Source organism: Solanum stenotomum, chromosome 4 (genome assembly GCF_019186545.1).
Source record: "Solanum stenotomum isolate F172 chromosome 4, ASM1918654v1, whole genome shotgun sequence".
Lineage (NCBI taxonomy): Eukaryota > Viridiplantae > Streptophyta > Magnoliopsida > Solanales > Solanaceae > Solanum > Solanum stenotomum.
In genome coordinates, this window is record NC_064285.1 from 27,707,938 (window position 1) to 27,718,719 (window position 10,782).

The 10,782-nt window shown below is 30.9% G+C and overlaps 1 protein-coding gene across 1 annotated transcript; it reads left to right on the top strand.

The window, feature by feature from the left end:
• The first annotated feature begins 10,072 nt into the window (after positions 1 to 10,072).
• On the top strand, positions 10,073 to 10,492 carry LOC125861404 (uncharacterized mitochondrial protein AtMg00820-like). Its single transcript, XM_049541314.1, has one exon. It carries the CDS (start codon positions 10,073 to 10,075, stop codon positions 10,490 to 10,492), a length of 420 nt encoding a protein of 139 aa, XP_049397271.1.
• The last annotated feature ends 290 nt before the right edge of the window (positions 10,493 to 10,782 follow it).

The following is a 10,782-nucleotide window of genomic DNA, read 5'->3' on the forward strand; positions in this document are numbered from 1 at the left end:
CATATCAATCAATCTCTATAACGAGACATGGATTCCATCAACTAACTTATTATTTCACCAATATATATTATTATCATCCAACTTACCAGGCATATTGACCCATCTCAGAATCTCACCTTTTAATAAATCAAAACGATAATTAATATATACAGATCATAATAGTTATATCAGGATTAAGAATATAAGTACATTTAATAGTTTAGAGAATATGTTTTGTCAGTCAGTCTAAAACAACTATCTCTACTCGGTCCCGTTCAATACATACAAAATGCACTAGCACAAGAAGTTGGAACTATACCGTTCCCATAATCAAGATAAATTACCTATAATCTTGTGCTACAATCGTACCGATGGCATGTCCAATTTCCATTCTAGATTGTGAACAAAAAACTTTATACTTATAAGAACTGATGATTTAATCCTCTGTGTATAAGCTAAAACTCTACACACTAAATCATCTACTATATAAGTAAATAGACACCATAAACGAATATATGATCTATTAAAATTGAGCAAATATTTATTCTATAATAAATATTATTTCTTAACACATGGTTAATAGTATATATCCTAACAGTGGCGCGTGTGAAATGCACTTGCCATTGTGAGACTGGTATTATAATTTTAGGGTGATATTAAATTCACTTGAAAAGAGATTAGGGGGGTAAATAATTACCCATAAAGTTTAAGTATTAAAGTAAGTTTTCGTGCCATGTTCGAGGGGTTTTTTATGTATTTTCCCTAAAACAAACTAATTTATGTCAACCATGATAAAATAAAAAGTGAATTTCATGGTGAAATAGTTTTAGTTATCATAGAAAAGATACATAAACAAGTTCCCCTTAGCTTATTTTAAACCAAATGCAATGCCATATGTATATATGGACACCATATATTCTCTAAGTCTACATATAACATAGTTTTTGAAATATTTCCCTTTTAATTTAAAACCCTGAGCTTTCAGCTTGATCTATTTGCACGTTGATAATCCTTCTCTCCAACTGCAAGTACAATTGACATCTTTTAATAAGATTGAATTAATTGAAAAAACTACACTAATTAATTAAATTGTGATTAATTAATTTGTGTTTAGGATGAATACATACCCAAGCATAAGTTTCCAATTGGCTTTGTATAGTTGAGAAATCGTTCTTTAACAACTCCAAGGTTTGGGAAAACCTGAAATTATATAACTTTATATCAATATTTTTAACATTAAAGCGGACCTGATGCGGTTGAACATGTATGTCAGTTGAAAGTTTCAGATTAATTGTTACTTCTTTTTGTTTCTTTGATCACAAGCACCAATGAGAAGCATGCATGTGGAAATCACTTGCTCACAACCAATCCTACACCATCAACAATAATTAATAATCTTAATACTTTTAATTTCACATTGACAATGTTTAATAAATTAATTACCCAATAAGATATACACAAATTAATGTAGAACTAAATGCTTCTTAATTAAATGAAGGGTTTTTTTGAGTATAAGGGTCTGTTTGGATTGACTTTTGGCTTATGACTTATAAGCCAAAAGCCATAAGTTAGGATTTCTAACTTATGACTTTTGGCTTATTTTTGTTATTTTGGCTTTAAAATAAGTGCTTATAAACGCTTTTTAACTTTACCCAAACACTTCAAACCTGCTTAAAAGCTATTTTGGCTTAAAAACACCTAAAATAAGTCAATCCAAACGGACACTTAAGTTCAAAATATCAATATTTTTTGTGTGGTAGTTATAGATAGACCTTTAATTTTTTTTAGAAAATAAGCCTGACATATTCGAGAAGTACATGAAAAGAATTATATGTCAATAGAGGTAATAATTCAAAATATTTATAAAGGAGTTTGAGAAAATCATAATCAAAGATCGTTGTTTGATTCCTTGAATTACAACACTCTCACATAAGGTGACGCAACGAAGGTTTATATAAGATACTTTCATAAACATGATATCTTTCAAATAATTTCTGCAACACAATATACCAAAGAAAGAAGGAGTTCAAAATGGCGACTATTATATAGGCATTCTAGTATAGTAAAAATGACAACTACATGGCTCTTTACTAAGTCATGAGGGATAATGAAGACAAAAATCAATGAAAGTTAAGAAATAATACGTTAGGGTTACGTAGTTACTTACACATGAACTAAAGAAAACGTGTTAGTAAATATACAGAGTAATTACTTCAGCATAAAATAGACTGTACTATAAGAAACATAGTTTTAAATTGTGGATCGTGACTACCACTGAGTTAGAATTTTACCAATTACTACTAATTAAGGGTTTCATGAAAATAAAAAAAATTGTTTTTGCCACAATATATGGTTTGTTTATCCCAAGGTTTAATGTAAGAAGATAAAGGTAGCTAAATAGTAAAAGTTTTAAAAAACTACAGTACAAAGATCAATTGATTCATTATAGTTTTAGAGTAAATAAATCACCTTGTACGTTAATAAATAAATAAATAAATAATTACCTTCTACTTTTGTTTTTGACAAGGTCACATGATGCAACCAAATGAGAAAACTCAACATCAGGAGTAGCACTGCAAATGATCAACATATAAGAAAATAATTGTATGAGATAAATTAATTATAGAATTCATAAACTTATTATAGAACAAACAAATTTGATGTATTTGTTAATTAAAATAAATAGATATATGTTTTTTGAGTTTAGAGAGTAGTACATGTCATTTCTCATTTGTGATAATACAGCTTCAACTTCAGCACAATATTCCTAATTGTTTCAAGTACAGATTCAGGATCTTGTGCCCTCTTTGAAATCATCAAATGTTCAAATTCATTATTGATCAAACCCTGCATAAAAACACAATTAAGTATACTAAGTATATATAAGAAACCAAAATTCAACTATTTCAATTTATTTTTGTTTTTTTAATCTGTTTTAAGAGAATGTTTCTTTCATTTCTTGGCAACTCATCAATTTCAACTTTTGATATGGCATGTTAAAGATCACAAAATTAAACAACGTTTTGGTACTTTCAACATATCTTCTGTTTAAGATCACAAAATTCAAAAAAGTTATTTAGTTTTCTTAAATTCTATGTCAAATAATAATCAAACAAATAAATTGAAATGAGGAAATACAATAAAAATTATGTTATGTTATATATATACATAGAAATTGGAACAAGTTAGATTCTACCTTTTTCAACATTTGATTAAGAAGTGATAGTTGCATTTCCGTCAAAATTCTCAATGCCATTTGCAAGCCTGAAAAAAAAACTCAAAGCATAGAGAGATTACAAAAAATAAAAATTCACAGATGAAGTTAAAATTTTGAGTATGCGAAGTTCAGATTTTAGAAAAATTAGCTAGTATACTGGACTCCGAATAAATTATTTATATTTATTAAATTTATTTTTAATCATAAATAGTGAACATAAATTACTGAGTTTAGTGAAATTCATAAATAAAATTGTAGATCTACTCTGATTGCATGATGAAAATGAAAAAAAAACACCTACTTTCAAGTCCAAAGGATAAATAAATACATAAAATAACTGAACTGATTCAAACCTCAAAGTAGAAATAAAAAGACTCAGCAAAAAAAGCTCAATTCATCAATGAGGTGTTTTTTGTGAGTGAGATGCTTAATTTCTTTTTTATCATTAGCTTCGAATAAATATACTAACATCATTTAATGTATAAATCCAAAAATAATAAGAATAGATTTGACTACTTTTTTTAAAATTAATGTTTGAACAAATTTGATTACATTTCAGTTACAAAAGAAAAAGTAGATTTATTTTGAAAATACCAAGGTTAATTTTGACTTCTTGTGATTTTGAATTGACCAGTCCTTTGTTTTATTTTAATTATATATGAAGGGATCCTTATTTAATATATTTAAATAAATCTGATTACATCGACAACTATTAAATATTTCTTTCACATGTTATATATTCTTTGTGATTTATGACTTCACATATATAAGATTTAACCTTCAATTAATTAAAATATATATTTACCTACAAATTAGCAATCGATTATAAAAAATGTGTTAAATGTAAAATATTTAACTGTAATTTTGGGAGTAAATTTCTTAGATTGCCCTTCAGGTTTGAGATAGCCGAAGGGTTATGCAGAGTCTCTGCCTGTGACATACCCTCCATGAAGTTGAGAATTCTACTCAAAGCATCCAGGAGAACTGACGTGGCAATGGATCCTGGAGGAAGTTGGGCTGGCCCCACACCATCCCATTGATGTTGGACCGACTCTAACTCGATATCAAGCTTTGGTGATGCTGCCCGCTCTTGATCCCAAGTTGGTGTTGTAGCTCATACTCTACCAAGGCCTCTACCCCTAGCTCTGGGGTTCTATCTGCAGGCGTAGGAGGCTCTCACCCATTCGCGATTGATCTCATCATAGACATCTGAGAAAGAATAAAACAACTGAAATTCAGAAGTTGCTAAAGTCAAAGGACGCACAATTCGGAACAAGAAACATGAAGCATTTCAAAAAATGCCATGTAGCCTGAAGTTAGGATACAGATGTTATCGTTCCGATCTGCGGGACTCTACTAGACACTTGCTCTTGTACTCATAAGACTCCAGAACCTAAAGCGCTAATATTATATTGTCACGACTGAAAGCGAGTCATAATGTAGCCTAGCATTAACCCCCTAATAAGCAAGCCAAAGCTCAACAACAACCGACAAAACATCAAATAGATAAACTATGTGGAAGCAATAATAAGAAACATGAGGGACCCATAGCATATATATATATATATATATATACTAGTTTTTTGACACGTGTGGTGCACGTGATTACTAATTCAGAACATATATGTTATAGTAAATAATATTGCTTATTTAGGCGAAGATTTTGAATACTAAGCTTAGCACAAAATAATATTGCAGATTCTTTTCTGAATGTTCAATGTGGATCGTCATTTATATCTCTTATTCACGTGAACCTATGAAGATCGTAAATGATTTTTTTTTAAATGCAATAATGTATATATTTATTTCAATATGATGAAGTTCAATCATGTAATTAGTCATATCTCACTAATATTACCTTATAGACGATATTTGTTGTATATTTTTCTTGTCATCTAACCAGATGTGTTTTGCATGTGTATTCCACGTTAAACTGTTTAGATGTCATATGAACATGTGAAGAGAACAACTACATTTTTATCTTTTAGAACTATTTTTTGTAAGTTATAACATAATACATGGTGTTCATGTTGTTGGCTCTTATACTTGACTTCTCAATTGACTGTGTACATAAATCAAATATAGTTATCTGATTGTCCATAGTTAACCTACGATCACCTCATATTGATAAAAAGTCTAGAGAACATTTTTTTATGAAAATCAAGAAAGAATTTATGGTCATAAAAACAAAAAAGCAAGAAAGGTTTTCCTTTTTTACCGGAAAAAACTAAAAAATAAAATTAAAGAATATATTCTATGTGTGAAATCATATATATAATCACCTAATCATCTTACACCAAACAAAGATATAAGTCATATATTTGTAAATTATTTCAATTTATCAACCAAGTATGATTCGTCAAAGGAAAAATAACAACACCATGTTATCGCATATATAGGGGCGGTGTAATAATATGAAAAATTATTGGTCAAAAGTTAATATAAGGAAAGATGAAAAATATAATTAATGTACTAACTATGGAATTCATAGTATTATACCTAAGAAAGTAAAAGAGTGTGAATAGCGCTTGGAATAATTGTAATAACTAAGAGAATTTATAATGTTATAACAAATGAATAATGTGCAATAACTGAATTTCTAATAAATTTTATACGTACATAAATAAATAGGACTTTTAATTAATGTTACTATTTTTTTAGTTATTAGATTTTAATTTAGTGTAGGGACATAATGTAAATGTTTATTCCATATTACTGAATATAAAATATATTTTTTAAATGATTTTTTTTAAATGATTCATATATATTCACGTATTTTCACATTTGTTGTGAGTGTTTTTTTATTTTAAAATAACTCGAAATATTAAAAAAAAAATATTTTGAAGTTAGCAGATCTTGTTAAATTGATAATACATTTGTGACATATATAATACTTTAATTTAAATAAAAATACCTACCAAAATATAAATATATATTTGCATTAATGAAAATATTTATCTCATAAAAATTAGCTATTAAACAAATAATAAAAATTAAATTAATACAAACTTCAACTTGCGTTATTACAGGTCATATGAACTTCTCTTCATCTAAAATACTTAAATATCAAGAAATAGTAAATAAGTAAAACAAAAGGGCAATGTTTATATAGTAATAACTATTTTGAAGCAAACTTCGTGACAATCTCAATCACATAAGTAACATTGATAAATAAAGTCATTCTATTGTCTTGAGCATTAAAAGAAACAAATCATGAAAATTCTCTAAATTTTGGAGGAAGATATTCAGAAACATATATCTACATTACAAGAGAAATTGTTAACAAAAACAAATGAAATTAGACTGCATCATGTTAGCTGAATATATTGGAACATTACAAACAAATTTATATATTAAGCAAAAAAATAATTATTTTATAATTAAAATTATTTTCCTCAAGTACTCGAAATTATGGAATATACCCTCTTAGGATAGAACGATTTACTTCATCAGAATAGTGCCCCATATTTCGCTAAACTTCGAACTCACTCCATGATAATAAATCACACAAAAAAATTTAAAATGCAAGAAGAAGAAGAGTAGAAGATTTAAAAAAAATTGTGGTTGAAAAATGAGAGGAAGCCCCTCTATTTATAGTCAACAAAGGATAGTATGAACAAGTGTTTTTTTGTGTCTTATCTGAAAAGTCATGACCTTTCCGAGAATTTACTACCCTTTGGAAAAGTCAGAACTTATTCAAAAAGTCACAACTCTTTGAAAAATTCACAACCCTTTGGAAAAAGTCACAACTTATCGGAAAAGTCACAACTCATTGAAAAACTCACAACCTAAGTTAGGGATATTATAGTAATTTAACATTCAAGTTAGGAGTTCATGCTTTTAAGGTAATATATATATATATATATATATATACACTATACAAAACATATGGGAAGGCCCGAAAGTGACCAAAACTATACATAAGAACCAAACGTGAGACTCGATGTGATCGGTAGAAGAGTATCTAAGTACAGAAAATGACTATATACTAACAAAATATAAAATTCATAGACAGTACAAAAAGAGGGAAAACTAAAAAAGCTAAATCAAGATAGAATATTTCCCATATCTGTATCATATATTCTGATTTCATTAATGTATATTTTCTGATTCTTCACCTTTATTTACTTGATAAGATTCATTAGTTTTACTGATATTTTGGGATCTTTTACCACATAATTCTTTTGTATTTAAACAACACATTGTATCAATGAAATAAATAAAACATTTCTCCTGTGTACTCTACTCCATTATGGTATTAGAGCTATCAACACTAAAACAAGTATAAACTTGTAATCATCTTCCCATCGTATTCATTAAGTCCTCCCCCCCCCCCCTTCCTTTCCAAACCACCAAAAATCAATGGGGGACTCATCTGCTTCATACATCAATTTGAGCAACAACGACCAAATCAATACTTCTTCCTCAATTGTAAATGTTGCTGCAACTAAAATGCATATCAAAATCCAGTTTCAGCAAGATAATCTCTTCTACAATGCCTTAATGACATCTGTTGAATCCACCATTGCACCATCAGTTGCCTCTACTGAAACTTCACAAGAAGCCTGGGATTATTTGCATACTACATATGCAAATAAATCTCAAACCAGGATCTACAATCTTTGAGATGCATTGGTGAAAGTTCAGCGAGATAAAAAATCTATCACCGATTATCTCAGGTAAATAAGAACTATCATTGATGAATTAGCTGTTGCCGGTGCTCGCATTTCTAACGAAGAGTTGGTTGTCAAAATTTTGAGTGGCCTTGGACTTGAATATGAGGCTTTAAGTACTGTTATTCGTTTATGATTTTCTCCTATTTCATATGAGGAATTGGCACACAAGCTCACAAGCTCACAAACCATGAACTTCATCTAAAGCAAGATGAAAAGAAGCAACCACCAACTCCAATCACTCCTTAAGTTGCACAACGAACAACTAATCATAATAACAATAGCAACAGGCAAACTCGCCACTGGTCTGGACATCCTCAATGGCGCTCGCAAACTACCCCTATTGGAATGCAACAATGGTGTATCCACCAGATTCAAAGCAATGGAAACTTTTCCCAGCCATGGCGTCCCTCCATCCCTTTGCAGGCTAAAATGCAGATCCAATGTCAGTTATGCGAAAAATTTGGTCTCACTGCAAATTTTTGTCGTTCCAAGTCACATAATTTTGACGCTTAGGCTATGTTTGCTGCTCGATCTTTTTCCAATACTGCTCCATGGATTCTGGATTCCGGCGACTCACATCATATCACTGTTGATTCTCAGAACATAGCCTCTCTATATGAATACACGGGTCCTGAACAAGTTTTAATGGGTGATGGTAATGGTATTTCGATCTCCCACACTGGTTCCACTACACTAAATTCTCCCATACATTCTTTTTCTATACATAATATTCTATGTGCTCCATCTATAAAAAAGAATCTTATATCTGTTTCAAAATTTTGTCAACAAAACCAAACATCTATTCAATTTCTTTCCTTTTTCTTTTGTTGTGAAGGCACTGACTAGAGGCACCACTATTACAAGGCAAGAATAGAGATGACTTGTACGAATGGCCAACGTTTGTGACTTCAACACATTCATCTCCTACAGCCTACGTGACAAATACTTCTCAAGTTTCTTTATCTCTGTGGCATCGTCGTTTAGGACATCCTAATATCCGTCTTTTGAATATTCTTTTGAGAAATTACTAGTTGCCTTATTTTGATAGTTTTGAATCTTGTAATTCATGTCATTGCAATAAAAGCCACAAGATTCCATTCTCACATAACTCTTTGCAAAGTTCAAGGCCTTTTGAAACACTCTATACCGATGTTTGGGGTCCTTCACCCGTTCTATCCCTTGATCAAAAGCGCTATTACGTCATTTTTGTCAATCAATTTAATAAATATATTTGGCTCTATACACTTAAACAAAAAAGTGACGTAGTCAAAGTCTTTTCTAATTTCGGCCACTCATTGAGAATTTTTTCAATACTAAGATTTTGACCCTATATTCTGATGGGGGAGGAGAATCTAAGGGGCTAAAATCACTTCTTGCTGAATTCGGGATTTAACATTTATCCTCTCCCCCATATACTCCACAAAGAATTGCTAGCTGAAAGACGTCATATGCACATTATAGAAATTGCTAGAACCCTACTTCACCAAGCATCATGACCCCCCCAATTTTGGAGTTTTGCTTGACAAACTGATGTTTACTTAATTAAGAGATATCCTACCTCCTCAGATAATATTTCTCTATATCAAGCTCTTTTTGGTACAATTTTCAATATTTTCTCACTTTTTACATTTGGTTGGTTATGTTATCCTTGGCTAAAAGCCATATACTAAAAATAAACTTGAACCAAGATCCACACCATGTGTCTATTTAGGATTCTCCACTCATTTTCATAGTCATCAATGGTTTGATCCTGAATCCTCAAAAATAAATTTCTCCAAAGATGTAAAATTTTTGGAAGATATTTTTCCTTATGAAAATAATTTTTCAAAATATAAGGGAATCTCTCAGAATATTTTATGGTTTAATTCCACATCCGATTCGGATATATCTTCCTCTACTCAATATTTTCCAGATCATACCATATCTTTTCCCATTACTCTAAGAAGTCCACTTCCAATCAAAGATCCAAACTTGGTTGTTCGTACAAATGACTCTACTGTACCAACAATAGGTGTGCACCCTCCGTCAAAACTTCCAGCAATCCGACAAAATTAGGTAACTTCCCCCTCTAGATAATTCATCTTTTACTGTTGAATTATCCACAACTCCCCCTTCTTAGACCAACCAGTCTTCACCACCACGACACCCTCTCACCCGCTCCCAACATCAAATCACTAAGCTCAATCCAAAGTATGCATCCATGGCCACCATTACATCCCAAATACCACCAGTCACAGTTAAACAAGCTTGCAAGGACCCACAATGGAGACAAGCTATGCAAAGTGAATTTGACGCTCTCATGAGCAACAAAACATGGGACCTTATTCCTCCATCTGATCACCAAAATATTGTGGAAGATAAATGGATATTCTGCATTAAGCGCAAACCCAATAGTTCAATTGAACGGTACAAGGCTCGCCTTGTTGCCAAAGGTTTCACTCAACGACCTGGAATTGACTATGTTGATACTTTCAGTCTGATTGTCAAACCAATAACCATTCGAACAGTATTTGCCATTTCCATTCAAAACAAGTGTCCGCTTCATCAACTAGACATAAACAATGCTTTTCTACAAGGTACATTGACTGAGGAACTTCATGAAACATTCGAAAGGTTTTGAGAATCCTGATTACCCAAACTATGTATGCAAACTAAAAAAAGCCATATATGGTCTCAAACAGGCATCCTGTATTTGGTATACTGAGCTCACAAATTTTCTCATTTCTGTTGGGTTTTGCAAGACTCATTCTGATCACTCTTTAGTTACCTTACACTCCCATAAAACTGTCATTTTCTTGCTTGTATATGTAGATGACATTGTTATTACCGGCAATAACTTGCAAACTATTAACAACATCAAGAGCGCACTCTCTAACTATTTTTCACTAAAAGACCTTGGACCCCTACATT